Genomic DNA, 17448 nt, shown 5'->3' with positions numbered 1-17448 from the left:
TTTTACTAGAGTAACCAATCATTATTTCTGTATTAAATTAGTGAAGGTGTTGTCAACTACAAAACCGAAACAAACTAAGTCTGCTAAGTCTATCGTTCCTCTTTCTGTGCTGATCCAGCTATGTATGTTCACGAGAATTGAGGACGTTCCTTATAAAAAACAAATAACACGTACTGTCACGTAGGCTTATATAAAAGCTTTTCACACACAACACTATCTGGTCTGGATGAAAAAGAAAAAAGGGGTGTGTGGAGGGCGCAAAAGGGGGGGGGGGGGGCTTTTTTTTTTTCAAGGGACAAATCTATACAAAAATCATCTCAACTTTTTTTTCCCCGCCAGTATTGGTTTGAGTTCTTAAGGTTTCAAGATTTCTGGAATGAAGCATGTAAAAAGCGAGTGGTTAAATATGTGTGAGAAACTTTAAGATATTGTATGACCCACTAGCTCACTATTATAGTCGTTAGCGGATCCAGAACCCTGCCCACTCCGAAAGCTGGAGAAGCGCTGAAAGCTCCGCAAACGGGGTTAGCTAAGCGTTTTGTAGCATTTTTAGATATAAAAATCTAACATTCCACTTATTTCAACGGGACCAGAAGTTGTAACATTCAGCCTACTCTTCTGAATCGTATAAGCAAGTGACGGTAGTTCATCATCAGTCACAGTTGGATTGATCTAGGTTTTTCCAGAGTGATGAGAATTTCTAGTAGTGTGTCATTTAAACAGATGTGTAGATTACTTCATTTGTTAGCCAACGTCACCTCGTCTTCCACAAGTAGTCATTCTTTTATTGAGGTACAGCGTTGAGCGTTCCACATCCTGTTTTTACAAACTAGAAGTTGAAACGACGTCACTTAAATTACTCTTTTTATTAAAATGTATTTTTACTTTACCTAATTCTTAAATATGAACGTATAACTATAATTCAAATACAAACATTTTTGGTTCGTCCTTTATAAAAAAAAAAAAAACGCTTTTGCGCCCCAGTTTGACCCTTTGCCTTAACAGAATTCCAGAACGTCGTGCATTTATGTTGCGCGCCCCACATTTTTAGAGACGCTGCCCTATTTTTTTAAAAATAGTACTTAGTCGCAACGTCTAGCTGCTTTTTGTGTTTTTAGCAAAATAAAAATAAAACAATTACCTATTTAGAGTTATCTTTTATTTGAGTGAAGCTGACTTTGTTTACTCTATAGGATGCTCTGTAATATTTTGCAGGGCCGGCCTTAGGCCACTGCAACCTATGCGACCGCAGTGGGCCCGCACGTTCAAAAGACCCGCGCTAATTCTAGGTGTATAAATTGTTAAATTAAACCATTTTATAACTTATAACAGATTTCCCGTGGCCTCCTGTCGATTTACCAGGAACTCCTGGAAATCTCCTGAAATTGCAAAATATACGAAAAAGTCCTGGAAATCTCCGGAAATTATTAAAATCTTTAGAAAGCTCATACAAATCTCCTGAAATATATAGAAAAAAAATGTCATTTTGGGGTGTCATTCGATATGGAAAACGACAATCCTACGCCCGATAAAAAAAAACGGCATTATCCCGTAATTTTGGAATCTGGTGAAAGAAGCTTCTCGCGCCTCAAACTAATGAAGAATTACTTGAGGTCAACAATTCTCGTAGATAGATTGAAATTCTTGCTATTGAGCGTGATCTATGTAGGAAATAGAAATTTTATGTATAGGCCTACTGTATGACTTCGCTACACGCAAGGCTCGTAAAGTAATTCTGTACGTAGTAAAGAATGAATAAAATGCAAAAACGAATGTATTTTTTCTAATATAAACTCTTAATTTTCACTTATAATCCGTATCCCTACCCAAACTGGGCCCCGCGAATTCCGTTTCTCCTAGGGCCCTACAATGGTTAAGTCCGGCCCTGCTATTTTATAGTGACGGGTGAATACAGAGTAGATTACTTGTTCTCCCCCCTCCTACTTTTTTCGCTTCTAAATTTACGTGAGGTAGAAATTAAAAAAAAAGATCTTTCTTGGACACAACGGTCCGGCCCTGCTATTTTGTGACGAGTGAATACCTACTACTTGTTCCCCCCCCCCTCTTTTTTTTTCGTAGGGTAACTCTAGTTCGTCCGACTTGCAGAAATAAAAGAGTGATCTTTCTTTTACTTCTTCTTGCATGTCCTAACTCTTGAGCCATGAAGAGGATTATATAGATAACATAGCCGACATTGGGCCTATAGATCTAATCTTAGAATTCAAAGGACAGTTAAATCGACCTACAATAATGTTGGAGTTGCTGTCACTGAGCGGTAAAGCGAAGCTCCTGAACCGGAGGACCCGGTTTTGAATATTAATGAAGACTGGGATTTTTAATTTCAGCATCTTTGGGCGCCCAGCTCTAATGGGCATCTGACGTCATTAGTAGGGTAAAAGTACCTTAAAAATAAAGGCGGTTGGTCGTTGTGCTGGCCACATGACACCGTCGTTAACCGTGGGCCATAGAAACAAATGACCTTTACCTTATAGATCACAAGGTCTGAAAGGGGAACTTTTTTACAATAATATGTTGACAATATTTATACATCAATATTGCATTCTTAAAAAAACAACAACTATCAAAATAAAATTGTGTATTCTTATCTAGCGTAGAACTGAAGCCTACTAAATTGTTATTGCTATGAACATAAGAAAAAACAATTAAAGCAAGATGAATGAGATAAATCTGGATATGTTACAATAAGTAAGGCTCCAGCTAGAACCATTCAAACCAATCCTGGCCTTTTGTCCTATTCTTATCAAATGCAATTTTAGGTGTACTGAAGATTTAAGCATTTAAATTACGTTGATTACAAGATAAAGACACATCAATCGACACATAATAGATGGAATAATTTAAATGATGGTTTAAATGCCCATTCATGATTGCAGATTAACCTATGACACGGGAAAGTTAATTAATGTGCATAATGTGCTGCTAGATTTAGAATACAATGAATACCAACAATGGGGGAAGGGGGGGGGGAATAAAGGGAAGTAACAGGCTACTCTAGAGTGGGACGTACAGACCACAGCACAGAACCTATCTAGAGTCCCTCCCCCAGATCGGTCTGTGTGGTTGTCTTTGCCCGTTGGCTATTTGTGGACTTCGCTCAATCAGTGTTGAACATTTCTTACCAGTGGTGTCATTACGCTTTATGATAATTGTTTGCATTCGTGTCAATGAACTTATATAGCTTGTTGCATCATTATAGACTAAGTTAAGCGTTTTCATAGGCACACAAACATTTTGTTTTATACAGCACAACGAGAGAGAGAGATAGAGAGAGAGGTGGTAGGAAGAGAGGGAGAGAAAGAGGGAAAAGTCGAAATAGTAAACAGAGAGAGAGAGAGAAAGTGAGATACGACGTGTGCGACGAAGCAGTGTGTGTGTATGTGTGTGTGTATCAAGGTATTTTCAGGGAAACGTGGGTATTAGTTATATTGTCTATGGTTAATGAGTTTTTAAAAGAAATAACTAGATCTGATTTTGTTTAGTATGCTAAATGCACACGTGTACATAGGCTACACGCAAGAGTAGTTCTTTGGTCCTACTTTGTAAAGCATGACACTGAAATCTGCTGATCCAAAACAAATCCACGTGATCATAATGTACTGGTAAAACAAAATAGTCTTAACGTTTAGACGCATAGTCCGCTGTAGGCCTGCTTAGGCTATTCTAGGCCGAAACCAAATGCAAACAAGCGTCACACGACCGAGTACATTTATCTTAAGTTAGATGTAACTGTAGGCCCAGGTCTAATTAATTGAAACAAGAGTGAAGCAAAAGAAAAATAAATAGATGGAGTGAAGCATTATTATTCTAGATTTAATAAAGATATAACAAAGAATATCTGGTACACAATTTGTTAGAATGTGTAACTTTCTTTTCAAACACAGCATAGTTCTGAGAAACAAAACAAAATAATGGAATAGCGTAAGACGTAAATTATATCTAATTATATATATTTTTTTAAAGAAACGTCTGCAATTTATAAGATATATCCAATGACATTGGCTAGCAATAAGCTTCTACTTTCAGTTGACCTTGAATCAAATAAAACTAAAAACAACCTACTAAATTTAGATGTAGTCTAGGCCTATATCATAACAACGATTTAAAAAACAAACACAATTCATAAACAAAAACAGATAATAAATAATGTTGTCAAAAAACAACAACAACTACTGAACCATTTAATGTTATGTGGCTTATCAATACTATAGCATGTAAAAATGCTTTGGATTCTTTTTAAGATGTAACAACAATATCAATAGGTCTACAATACATAGGACACAAACAAAACACAACAATACTAATATAGCATATAGATGTAATAAAATAAAAGAGAGGAAGTGAAACTCCAAATATTTGTGGAGCGAAAGCGTTCCACGTGCTTATTATTGGGTTTAAATAGAACACACTTAGATTTGTTAGAGCTTTTAACATTTTTGACGTTAGTAGGCCTACATCGCAATGCACACACAATCTGCACACAATGTAGGCCTACACACACACACTTATTTAAATAACTGCAGGCTTTCTGAAACGTTTTCTAAGATAGATCATCTAAAAGCATTAATTACTAGTCGAATCAGCCGCTTCTCTCTCACTGGGATACTCGGCAACATTTTCGTAAAAGTTTACGCTAGTCTCTGCTACATCACTTTGTTTTAATGAAATAACACGCGTCTACCAAACAGAAAGTCGCATACGTAGGTCCAACTCCTTTGTCGAGAAATCTTTTCAAGTTTTCTTGCTTCGTGCTTTCTGAAGCAATTTGTCAGTGGAAGAAGATACTTCAAGAACACTGAGATTCTGTCCCTCAATAATGTTAATAAACAGGTTTTGCAAGGAATCAGTTACAATAAACAAAATTAGAGAATGTTGAAAATAATTGGTTGTCTTCAGTTCACTTGATTCTTACCTATAACAGCTGGGTGTTCAAGTGATGTATATAGTTCCTCCTCCGTAATCGAAGATGAGCACATTTCTCATATCCTATGGACTCGACGATGACTGTCAAGTCCAATCCTCGCTTTAAAAAATCGGCCACATACGTGGCATGGGTAGGTATGGTCAGTTGCAGATAGGCCTGCTCCTTTCAGCTTTTTGTTGGTTCGGCGCTCATTCACCCTAGCCACTCTTCAAGCTTGAAATCTCGTGACTCCGAGACTCACAGCTTCACGCCATTAGGAGCGATCGAGAGCTAGCACTTCCCAGCCGTGAATGTCGATATCGCACTCCTTGTAGGAGCTCTTGAGAGTGTCTTTGTAGCGCTTGTAGTGACTTCCCTGGAAGCGCTTTCCTGCACATAACTCCCCGTAAAGAAGTCGTTTAAGAAGGCGATTATCTGGCATACGGACTACATGTCCCGCCCATCGAAGTTGGGACCTATTTACTGTCGCATTGATACTGTACATGTTGGAGAGCTTTAAGATTTCTGTGACTGGTATATGGCCAGACCAACGCACCTTATGGATACTCCTGTAGACTTTCAGTTTTGTGGATATGCTGAGTCCTCTCCATTGCCACACTTGTCCTTGAAGTCTGGCACGTGCAACACGTAAGTCTACCTCATCACCTAGATTGGCGTTTGTTGATATGGTGCTTCCAGATAGACAAACATTTTGACGTTTGCTAATTTCTGGCCATCTATAAGAATGTCTGAATCTGTGACAGATTTATTTGGAGAAGGTTGGTGCAGCACTTCTGTCTTTTTTACATTAATGGTGAGGCCAAAAGTTTTGCAGACGTTGGCGAAGAGGGACAGGCTCTTTTGAACGTCATCTTCATTTGAGGCATTTAGGGCACAGTCATCTGCAAATAGCCGGTTTCTGATGCAGTCGTATTTTACTTTAGTCCTTGCCTTGAGTCTTTGAGCGTTGAATAGACTTGCATCAGTGCGAAATCGTATACCAACTCCAATGCTTTCTGTGCGAAAGGCATCTTTCAGCATAGCGGTGAACATTATGCTGAAAAGCGTTGGAGCCAGCACACAGCCCTGCTTCACGCCATTTGAAACAGGAAAAGGCTTGGAGTAGTCTCTGTTGTCTTGGACTCTTGCTTGCATGGTATCATGGAGTTGGCGCACCATTGTTATGAATTGATCCGGGCAGCCAAATTTGGACATGATTTGGCAAAGGCCTCCACGACTGACGTTATCTAAAGCTTTAGTCAAATCTATGAGTGTAGTATAGAGATTTGAATTTTGCTCTCTACATTTCTCTTGGAGTTGGCGGACTGCAAATATCATGTCAACCTTGCCTCTACCCTGGCTGAAGCCGCACTGACTCTCCGGTAGTAGGCCAGTTTCTAGGTGGTGTTGTAGTCTGTTTAATAGCACCCTTGCCAGAATCTTGCCAGCAATGTATAGGAGGGATATGCCACGATGGTTATCGCATAACTGCCTATTTCTCTTTCTCTTGTAGATATGAATGATGGAGGCGTCTTTGAACTGTTATGGTAGTTTCTTTTGTTCCCACATTATCTGGTAGATTTCAGTTAGTTTAGCTGTCAGCTCTGAACTGCCAAGTTAGTATATTTCAGCAGGGATGGAGTCTAGTCCCCGTGCCTTGCCAGTTGAGAGGTTGGATATTGCAGTCATTACTTCATTGAGCCGGGGAGGGTCAACGAGTGAATGGTTTATTAGGAGTTTCAGGCTTGCAATGGCTTCGGCGCTAATGCTAGATGGGCAAGGACTGTACTGAAGTGTTCAGCCTAGCGAACAAGTATTTCCTCCTTGTCTGTGAGAAATTTGTTTCCACCAGCACTGAATATGGGGGATGAGCCATTTTGCTGAGGACCATAAAAGTTTTGATTCAATAAAAAAAACATTTTTGCATTTTTATTGTCAGCGTAGGACTGGATTTCTACTGCCTTTTTGTTAAACCATGACTCCTTCATTAGTCTCAGATTCAGCTTGACCTCTCCTTTGATGTAAGTGTAGCGTTCTGAGCTTTGAAAGGCATTAAAGCAGTGTTGCTTGTGTGTTAAAAGCTGTTGGATTTGCAGATTGTTTTTGTCAAACCAATCTTGGTGCTTGTGTTTTGACTGACCGAGTGAAATATATGTATGATTGTACTATTTATAAGTGTTTTAAATCTATTTCAACAAGAGATATGGAAGCCTGGGTCGAGACCAAACGTTATAGAAGGCCTGTACACTGACCTGCAACGTCACAACCTATGGGCTATGGAGACCAATCGCTTGTTGCCACGTCTGACATGGCAACGAGCTATTGGTCTCTACTGCCCACAGGCTGTGATGTCGCAGATCAGTGTTCAGGCCTAGTATAACGATTGGTCTTGGTGGTATGCACTATGGACTGTCGTCTCCATGGTCCCTGGCTTGAACTCTACTAGCCATCCTGTGGGAGGGGGCTGGGCAACAATCTTCAATTCTAAAGAACAACCAAAACATGTAAAGACAAAATACAAACAATATTATAAAATATGCATAGTTCCATTTGGTTCAAGTGAAACAAACTCACAACTTAAGATTTGTATTCTTTACTATGGTATGGGGGGGGGGGGAGGTAACAATTGCCTAGCAGCAAAGACTTAGTAGCCTTAATGGGCATTTTGACTTATGTGAAGGTTGAAATGTTTCGATTCTGCATTTCCAGACATCCCTCATAGTTTAACCCTAGAAGCAGGTATTTACCTCACTGACATATAAATCCTTACGTTTCAGAACCTCTGTACTTAATGAAGAGAACACAATGTCCAGTTTCCTTGCTTCAAACATCATTTGTCAACAACTATTTACAGCAATCAATTACCTTATATAGCAGGTGTATCAACATTTATTAAATAAATAGAAAACATGCTCAGTCTATATTGCATTGTAAATTTAATTACAGAACATTAGAATTAATAATAAATATATACAACTTAATATTTCAATAATTTATGAAAACAATTTTTCTCAGAAGTCACTATCATCCATTTCATCAGGTGGTGGCTGATTTCTGGCTTTCTGAGAGGGCATACCACTAATTGCTTTAAAGTCTTCATCATCATCATCATCGTCATCATCATCCACCTCATCATCATCATCATCGTCATCTAAATCAATGTCAGAATCACCAGAACCTTCAGAGCCACTTTCCTTAAAAAGAAAAATAAAACATTAAAACTCATTCACATAAAAAAAAATACTAGATAGCTTTTTTTTTTGTAGCTGTTAAAAACTAATGATAACTTTAATTAACTAAGTACAATCAATTGAATACAATTTTTTATAAATATAATTTTCTTCAATCAAATATTTGTAAAATGTCCTAATGAGCAGTCTACCTCTAGAAAAGGGTGTACCGTAGAATGAGGCTATATATGTTATTTAAAATAGAAACTATTGGAAAGTTGTCACTTAAACTTGAAAGTGGCAGCAGAAAACATAACTAAGGCAAGCCACAAGAAGGAATGGATCAAGGGGGATGCAATATGAGTTTGAGTTTTGAGTTAAGGCACATCGGCAAAATTTAGGCCATGTCGTGCCCGTAATCCTTTAAGGATCACTCTTCCTTTATATAACAAGGGCTAAATTCTATACAGTTAAATCATTAAAAACAAGGTCTATTCACAGTTAAAATAGTAAAGGTAGTAAAAATTTAATAATTTGGTAAAAATCTTATGTAAATATTATATGTTCACAATTCATAAATCAGATCTTCGTAGACAACCCCACCTCTTGGACAAAGCCCAGTACAATATGACATCAAGTTTTTAATCCTTTGAGCAAGTACCACATTAATCATGACAAGTGTGACCTAGACAGTGTCTAACTCACTGTAATTTTGATGCCAGGTAACCTGGCTGAACCCCAAACACTTGTCACTGTGATCTGTTGTACAAGGCTTTGAGCTTAGTGTCATCATTTCAGGTGCTGAGCATTCTGCAGCACCTTTTACTTTGAGAAATCTATTTCTTTTCTTAAATTTTTTCTTTCTTTAAGGCTTCATCAAATCTTTTATGAGATTTTTTTTATTCCGTCGGAAAGGAAGTAATATATAAGACCTTTCTGTTAAATTTAGTTTTACATTTTCATTTCTCTGTGGTAGACTGCTCACTTGGACATCATTAAAACATTCACTTCTATTGGGATAGGATTTGGTGAACTCTCAGTGATGTAGGCCTACTATGTCACATAAACAGAAGTTTATTAAAATTTGTTTTAGAAGAGCTCTTCATGTCCATACAGAAAGAGAAGATGTGCTTATCTGATATTCAGACAACTCATGACAGCGATACATAATTCATGCAAAACAAACATGATATATCAGCTTCCCTTCAAGAGCCATCATAAATTTTTTAATACCTCACTAATTTCTGGATTCATACCGCCAGCAATTTTCCCACCTTTCTGTGGCCCAGGCGCTGAAAGTAAGAAAGAAAAAAAAAAAAACAGAAATAGAATTTTTGTACGTTGATTAGATGTATATTAATAATAAAATAATAGTTATCTATATTTTAATGAAATGATGAAAATACTTTGTGTGTATTGTAGTTATAGATTGTAAAAATGTCTTTCCTAGAGACACAATATAAATACCATTAGGATTGATTTAAATGTTTCAAACATTGTAAAACAGCTTTGTTTAAATTTCTTGGGGTTTCAGTTAGAAAAAAAAATTACATAACAACTAATTTTTCAATAATGCAGACTCGTTAGCAATAACTGAAGTGAATTACATATGTATAGGATTAACTATTAAAGTAGTACTAAAGAATTTTCTTTTATCTAAGAAAGAACATTACTAAAATGACCAAAATAACTTGAAATTATTTTTTCTGTAATGAATTCAAACAACTGAAATGAAAATCTAAATGACAATAAAAATGTATTCTCAATAGGAAGTATGTTAAAAAATAACTTGAAATAAATTTAGGAGGATGTGAATTAAAACATTCATTAAAGAGAAATGAGAGAAATCACTAAAGTTAGTTAGGTGGGTAGTGCCAGAAACATTAATTGATTGATTACTTAAGAGCTTTGCAAATACATCTTAATACATTTCTATAAAAAATAATTCTGTTGTGATAAACTTCAATTAGTCGCATTTGTGTTTAACTTTACTTTTTTGTTGTTATATGATATCTTCAGTCACCTTTACTTTTTAAATGCGCATTCAAAAAATATTATTACGTGTAAAGGCTAGATTATTAAATGCTTATGATTTTAAGTACATTTATGAATTACTAAAAGTTGCCGTCATCATCTGACGTGTCAAATGCATCACAAACAAGGGTACCTAAGTTCCTAGCAGGAGCAGTATTACTTGCTGGAAATTAAAGGTAAAAAAAAATTAAATGCAATGTAAAGAATTATATTAGGAGGATAAAAAATCATAACTGCCGGAATGACATTGATGTATTATAAAACTTGAATATCTGTTTAAGAATGTGTGATGGTGGAGGGTGAATGGGACTAAATATAGATTTGTAAAATTTATTTATTCTTCAAAACATAATAATGTGAACATTTACATAGAGCTTTTTGTGTAGAATATTCATTAAAAATGTTATACCTTCAGTTCTGAAGCGATCAGCAACTCTGGCTCTTTTGGGCAATTCTTCTTCAGAGTCTTTATCATCATCTGATCAAATTATTTTGGTAAACATTTTTAGAGTACAAATTTTCAAACACACAAATATAATATACAAAATGTGAAAACAATTTTTATGTACCAAAAATATTTGTGTCATCTTCATCGTCTGGTGAAATCTGTTGATGTTTTCTTTCTTCTGTTTTGATCTTATCAGCCATAACTTTAAGTTGCTGTTCAGTTTCCTAAAAATAAAAGCAAATAATTCATGCTCATATTTCAAATCGACATTTAGAATCTATGTTTTGTAACAATTTATTAGAATTCAAAATAAATGTTTGAATTAGCCTATAAAAAAATTCTACCTCTAATTTGTCTTGTTCAACTTTGTTCTGTTCTTCAAGCTGTGTCTCCAAAAATGCTAAATTTCTAAACTTGATCATGTAAGCATCATAGAGTTTCTCTAAGTCTTCTTCCAGGCGTTCATATTCATCCATATAAGCAGGCCTTGAGGAAAGAAAGGAAATTACAGTTATATTTTACTAGCATCTTATCCCAATCAAACTTTATTGCACTTTATATAGTTTTTACAGCAAAAATCAACACAACATAGGAACAGACTGAGGTGCCAGTCAGAAAGAGCCAGCAGAGAGAGCATGGAAATCAATGGTCAAAAAGAAAAGGATGTTAAGTAGTTTGTGTCATGTCTAATTCTTGTTTTTGTGAGCATCAGTTTGAATAAAAAATATATCACTTTTTACAAAGCTTATATCAACTCACTCTGTCTGCCTGGTAAAAAGTTTGCACATGTTATTTTTCCCATTCCAAATCACGAATCAAGCTGAAATTTTGCACAATTATTTCTTTTACCTGACAACATAAGAATTAGTTTAAAAAAAACAACAAAAATTAGTTAATTTACAATTGGTAATTAATTATTTAGTTTGGTATGTCAAACAAGGGAATGAATTTGTACTTGACTGAAGTGGTGGTATCTTATCTTATAAAATACAGACGTTACTTGAAAAAAGAAGATGATTACATCCTACCCGTCATGCATCTAGTGATGCATGTTAACTGATGACTTAAATTCTGCCAAGTCATTGATTTTCCTGGCCGGCTCAGGCAACCCATTCCATACTTTAATAGTAGTGTTATTACTTAGCTTAAATATAGTCTATAGACAGATAATTAGCCTTTAGGGCCTCCCACTGCTATCAGACAGACAGTGTGAATTGATATAAGCTTTGTAAAAATCATAATTAAATTTTGAAATGAAGGATGCTGAAAGATAACAAATGTACTAAACATGGTATCTATCTGCTGGTTGTTTAACTACAATTTTAGCCAATAGACTTATCAACTTACCTAACACTCTGTAATGTTTGAAGACGTTTGTTATTTCTTTCAAGCTCACTCTTTTTCTTTTCAATCTTTATTTCTAGATTGGCTTCATCAGATGCAACATTGTCAAGCATGGTTTTTGTTTTTTGAATTTCATTCTAAATATTCAACAGATGGGAGACAAGATAAAAATATTTTCCATTTAGCACAAAAAAACAAAAAACAAAAAAAAACTAAAAGAGACCAGATCAAAAATTAAGTGAAAGAGATACCATACCCTGACAGCTTCAATGGATGCTTGAAGACCATGTTCCACTTCATTTATCTCTAGTGCTTTTGCTACAACCATAGCTCGCTGTTCCTATATAATATCAAACAGAAAACCTTAATCATTTAAACAATATACACCATAGCTCGCTGTTCCTATATAATATCAAACAGAAAACCTTTATATCTTAAACAATATACACCATAGCTCGCTGTTCCTTTATAATATCAAACAGAAAACCTTAATCATTGAAACAATATACAATCTTAACTAGACTAATAGTAAGTAAAGAAAAAAAAGAAATGATTTATATACATAATTTAAAGGCAAAAAACAGTTGTTCTAAATAAAAACTACAAAGAAATGTTACCCTGAGATCAACTTCTTTTCCTAAAAGATCATACAACTGTGCTCCTTTTACTGTGATTTCTGAAGCCAATCTTCTTGCCTCTTTAAGTTCATTTATCTATTAAAAAATAAATTGAGGCATTATATTTGAATCTGACAGAAACAAACGACACAAAAGCTAATTATGTTAATGTTTAACAATCATAGACAAAATAATACACTAATGCTATACACCTTTTTTTTCAATTCCTTCTTTCTTCATGGTGGTGAAAAGGTGGAATTTGAAGTTGGATGTAAAACTAAAAGTTAGCACATAGAAATATGGTTGGTTAGCTCAGTTGTTAGAGCATTGCACTAATAGTGTGAGTTTGATCCTCATACTGGCCATTTTTTCTCTCTTTATTTTTCATTGACAAATAAAATATGAATGTTTAGTGACTAGATTATTTGAACATTAAATAGGAATAAAAAAAAATGTGTTATGATCATAGACACATAAAAAGAAATGACACAAATTTCTCTACTACCCTTGAGGAAACATCAAAAGCAACACTGGAAACATCTCCAGCCCCTGATTCCAGTTTACCAGCTACATTACTTTTGGTGGCATTGTACAGGACATTTGTGACTTTAAGCATTTCTTTCACAGCATAGCCATCAGCTCCATAAAGCTTTTTGGTGTTTAACTTTATATGAGCCTTTGTTGCCTGAAGAGAAGACAGTGATTAATATTAAGTTTTTAAGTCTACAGAATACAAAGTGTTTATGAATTATACAAATAATAGGTAAACGTTTGCAAGAAGATTATAACAACTTGAATTTCAAGTGTCCTGGGCATGCTACCCTGCCTCATAGTGGTGGAAATGATCGTAAGAGGAAATGATTAGGCTAAAGGGTAGCAAAACAAGACTCCCATGGGGGTGCCTAAGGGGGTGCGAGAGCATCCTCATAGCACTAGGCGGAGTTGTAAAAAAGCTCCCACAACCTTGTCACAATCCAGACGCTGTTCCTCAAGGGGCCGTTACATAATAAATGGCGTGTCCTGCACGGTTAGCCTGGTATAGAAAAAAAAAATGGCGGGGGTCTTAGTAGATCTATACGCAGCCTCTTGCCGTGAGTCTGACCCACCCGCCAGACAAAACAGTGTACACTGTTTTCATACAGGCCGGTGAGAGGGAGTTCTTGTTCACTTTTGCTGACCTAGAGTTCCAAGAGCCGAAGGCTCAAGTCTACCTGACAGTTTAAGAAGAAAAAGAAGACTTTCAAGTGTCCATTAGAAATGATTTTTTCCTACTAGCCCAAACCTCTCAGAGGAGGATAGTGGATAATAGAGGGTAGGGTTTAAACTCAGGACCATGTTGATGATCATCCAAGAAGTTTACCACAGAAGCAGAATTTTTTGTTCAAGAAAGAAATAATAATAGTTTGGTATGCAAACTGGACTGTTGTTTGAATATACCCTTCCATCCCCCAATCCCCCATCATCCTCAAGAGAGGTTTAGGCTAGGATAAAATTACCTTCAAATCTGAATGCTGTGAATATGTATACTTATATCGATTTTAACCCAAAATGTTTGTTTATATTTGTGAACTCAAGTGAGATTGTGTACTAACAATCATCTGTACTATGTGTGACCAACAGCTGTAAGGAAAAAAATCTCAAGTCTAGCAGATGTCAGGAACTAGACTCAAACCTAACAGTAGCAGATGTCATGAACTAGATTCAAATCTAAATGTAGCTGATGTCAGGAACTAGACTCAAACCTAACAGTATTAGATGTCAGGAACTAGATCCAAACCTAACAGTAGCAGATGTCAGGAACTAGACTCAAACCTAACAGTGGCAGATGTCAGGAAGTAGACTCAAACCTAACAGTAGCAGATGTCAGGAACTAGACTCAAACCTAACAAATGTCAGGATCAAGATTCAAGTCTAACAGATGTCAGGAACATCAGACTTATAACGAGTTTAATGGAGCCATGAACATCCTGAAAATCAAAATGAATGTGAGTAACATGAACAAATAAATCCCTGATCTATACTTTGACTCAAATTTTGGATTTGTAACTCAGAACTCTCAAATTTAACCACACTGTCTTGCTGCTACCACAAACTACCAGAACTATCTATTTTGTTAACCTCTATTTTAATACACATTTTAAAATAATATTAATTATCTTTAAAGAAAGTATAGTATGTTAAGAGTTAACCATGTCAAGAGAAATACATTAAATTAAAACCATGCTGGACCAAAATGAAAACAAAAAACATTAAGGCCTTGGGGCCATCAGATACAAACAAAGGCTTAAAGATTATATATTATAACAATTGTCCAGTAGGTCTCCTCTATCAATGTTTATTGTATCGCACAATATACATTTACCCATCCAGCACAAAATCTTTATGTCAACCATGTCAAAATACTTACTAAGAACTCTGCAACAGTTTTAATAAATATCACACGATCTTGTTCTGTATCAATGTCGATTGCAAGATCAGCATTAGGATCATATCTAGATTTTTTCAAGAAAAAATGATATTTATAAATAGCATATAAAAAAAATACTTCACATCAAAAATAAATTAAATATCTTAAAATCCTTTTATAAGTGAAATCTCTATCTAATCTACTGAAAAAAAAATTATTGGGCCCCGTGTATTTTATGTGTTAATCTAGCCATACACACTAATAATTTAATTAATTACTTTAGAGCTGTTTAGAACAATGGTTCTCAAACTGTGTTCTGATGGGGCTTCACAGAAAGATGAAAATTGAATGCAATTAAAATAACTTCTCTGCTAAAAGCTAGTTTATCCAATTGAATAATTTGAATGATAATTTACTTGCCCCTTACTTCTGTTTATCTTATCTTATATAATACAGACATACTTCAAAAAAAAGATGATTACGTCATGTATCTAGTCATGCATGTTAACCAATGACTTAAATTCTATCATTTAATATGTCTATTACATACTCAAACTAAAGATTTGAAAATATTCTTCACTTGGATACTACCTACTGGGTATTGAATCCTTTTGCACAAGAATAAACTTAAATCCCAATCACAGCTTCTTCTTCCTCTTCATTCTCATTTATATGTTGGAAAGCTCAAACAAGTAGTCCTATATTTGTGATGAACTGCTCAGTGGTTTTTCAGATCTGGCAGCTCTCCATATATTTTTTGTTCTATTGTGTGGGGGTGCGGAGTTTGGGGCCAGTGTCTTGCTCAGGCCTCTCAAGAATATGCAGCTTTGAAGACATGGTCGGCATTCCCTAGTGAAGCTCCATAAAGGCAAATCTTACTAGTCCCTATTTTTAGCTTCTGGAACATGTGTTGTCTCTACTGTGTCCAGTTCTAAGATGCAATATTATGTGTTCGTTATGTTTGGACAGCTTCTAATAGGCATTTTTTCTCCTTGAACTTTGTGTGAGAGCTGGTCTATTACTCGTTTATTCAACTCTATTTTTTAAATTTCTTTGGATTGTTGTCACATATATAATATGCATTAATGTAGCTTTTTCACTTAGTGGTCCATAGCAAAATTTAGCTAGGTATAAAGGGGTCCCCTGGCCAAAAAAGTTTGAAAACCTCTGGTCTAGAACATCATATAAACTTTAAGTAAATATGTAGCTGTTAGAACTAACATTGATAAAAATTACAATATTTATTTTACTTCATTAAAAAAAAGGAAAATGATACCTCTTCATCAGCCAAATAAGACATTCATAAACTAATTTAAAGTTTGGGGTTCTAAAATTTTCCATAGAGATAAGACGATGGAATCCTAAAGCTCTCATCATTTCTGTAAAATCTGGATGCAAAAGAATAGCATTTGTCATGGCAATAATATAAAATACCGGTATCAAATGTTTTGCATGTTTCTGATGTTCCTTCAGAGTTGAAGATAATCTAAATCCTAGTCCAATATATAATACTAGGGCGTGGTGGCTGAGTGGTTGAGCATTAGGCTTATGAACCTGGGGTCCTGGGTTCAAATCTTGGTGAAGAATGGGACTTTTAATTTCTGGATTTTTAGGGCATCCCTGAGTCCACCCAACTCTAATAGGCTTTAGTTTGGGAAAGTAAAGGAGGTTGGTCATTGTGCTGCCTACACCACACCCTGGTCATTAACTGTTGGCCAAAGCTATCTGCATAGCCATGTAGATCTATAACTAGATCTAGACTTCTACCATGGAGGGGAGTATAGTCAAAAAGTCAGTATTGTACGTCAATCTAGTGCTAGATCTAGATTCTAGTATTTAAGAGTGTAATAGCTAGAGCATGTAATTACAATTATTTTAAATATTGAATAAAATGAATAATTAGATCAATATAACAAAATATGTTCATCATATAATATTGACATATTGTCAATTATTGATATTCAATATTAATTATTATATTATATACTATATACCGGTAAATCTAATATTGTCATTATGATTATTGACAATATTATGAATAATCAATAATGAATTAATAATATTTATATTGACAATATTGTCATTGTCACATTCACATTATGACTGATTGTCTGTGATAGTGATAGATAATCATAATGATATAGACTATTATAATTATAATAAATAAACTATAAACTTGTCTTTTATGACATTTATTATTATTTATGTCTTATCTCTCTTATAAACTCACTTCTCAGATCTCTGTAGCTCATTTTGAATTATTGTGCTGTCTTTACTTGCAGAGTTTAGTAGAAAACGTATTTCTAGATCTAAGAGGTGTAAATCTAGATTTAGTTACTGTTAAAAATAATATTGATAGATAGTAGGTTAGATCAGGAAATCTAGTCTAGTCTAGAGTTATAACTTCAAAAAATTAAAACCTATCGCAGTATCGGCATTTGACTACAGCGCCATCTATAAACATTTTACTTGTACCATGGTGAAATTTCAAGGGAAAGAACTCTAAT

At 35.1% G+C, this 17448-nt stretch overlaps 1 protein-coding gene across 3 annotated transcripts; it reads right to left on the bottom strand.

The window, feature by feature from the left end:
* Positions 1-7838: 7838 nt before the first annotated feature.
* LOC106056248 (clusterin-associated protein 1-like) lies at positions 7839-17422 on the bottom strand. 3 transcript variants are annotated; one of them, XM_013212880.2, is made up of 13 exons: positions 17172-17422; positions 16218-16329; positions 14942-15026; positions 13040-13219; positions 12535-12630; positions 12174-12257; positions 11921-12054; positions 10918-11059; positions 10695-10797; positions 10535-10603; positions 10259-10288; positions 9325-9383; positions 7839-8115 (listed from the first exon to the last, which is right to left on the bottom strand). In XM_013212880.2, exons 1-13 carry the CDS (start codon positions 17191-17193, stop codon positions 7933-7935), a joined length of 1299 nt encoding a protein of 432 aa, XP_013068334.2. In that variant the 5' UTR covers positions 17194-17422; the 3' UTR covers positions 7839-7932. The 3 variants fall into 3 exon arrangements, 2 of the variants coding, with proteins under 2 accessions (XP_013068334.2, XP_013068335.2); XR_001215681.2 differs by having other exon boundaries at positions 8015-8115; positions 10194-10288; XM_013212881.2 differs by lacking the exon at positions 10259-10288.
* Between the last annotated feature and the right edge of the window lie 26 nt (positions 17423-17448).

The sequence above is a fragment of the Biomphalaria glabrata genome, chromosome 2, assembly GCF_947242115.1.
Source record: "Biomphalaria glabrata chromosome 2, xgBioGlab47.1, whole genome shotgun sequence".
Taxonomy (NCBI): Eukaryota; Metazoa; Mollusca; class Gastropoda; family Planorbidae; genus Biomphalaria; species Biomphalaria glabrata.
This window is presented reverse-complemented; position numbering and strand designations above follow the sequence as displayed.

Bases quoted from the DNA above. Each gene is read 5' to 3' on its own strand.
- LOC106056248 (XM_013212880.2), bottom strand. From the start codon at position 17,193: ATGAGCTACAGAGATCTGAGAA. The intron at 13,220-14,941 runs GTAAGTATTTTG...TCTTCTCTTCAG, and splicing joins AAACTGTTGCAGAGTTCTTA to GCAACAAAGGCTCATATAAA. The intron at 10,604-10,694 runs GTACATAAAAAT...TAATTTGATCAG, and splicing joins AGATGACACAAATATTTTTG to ATGATGATAAAGACTCTGAA.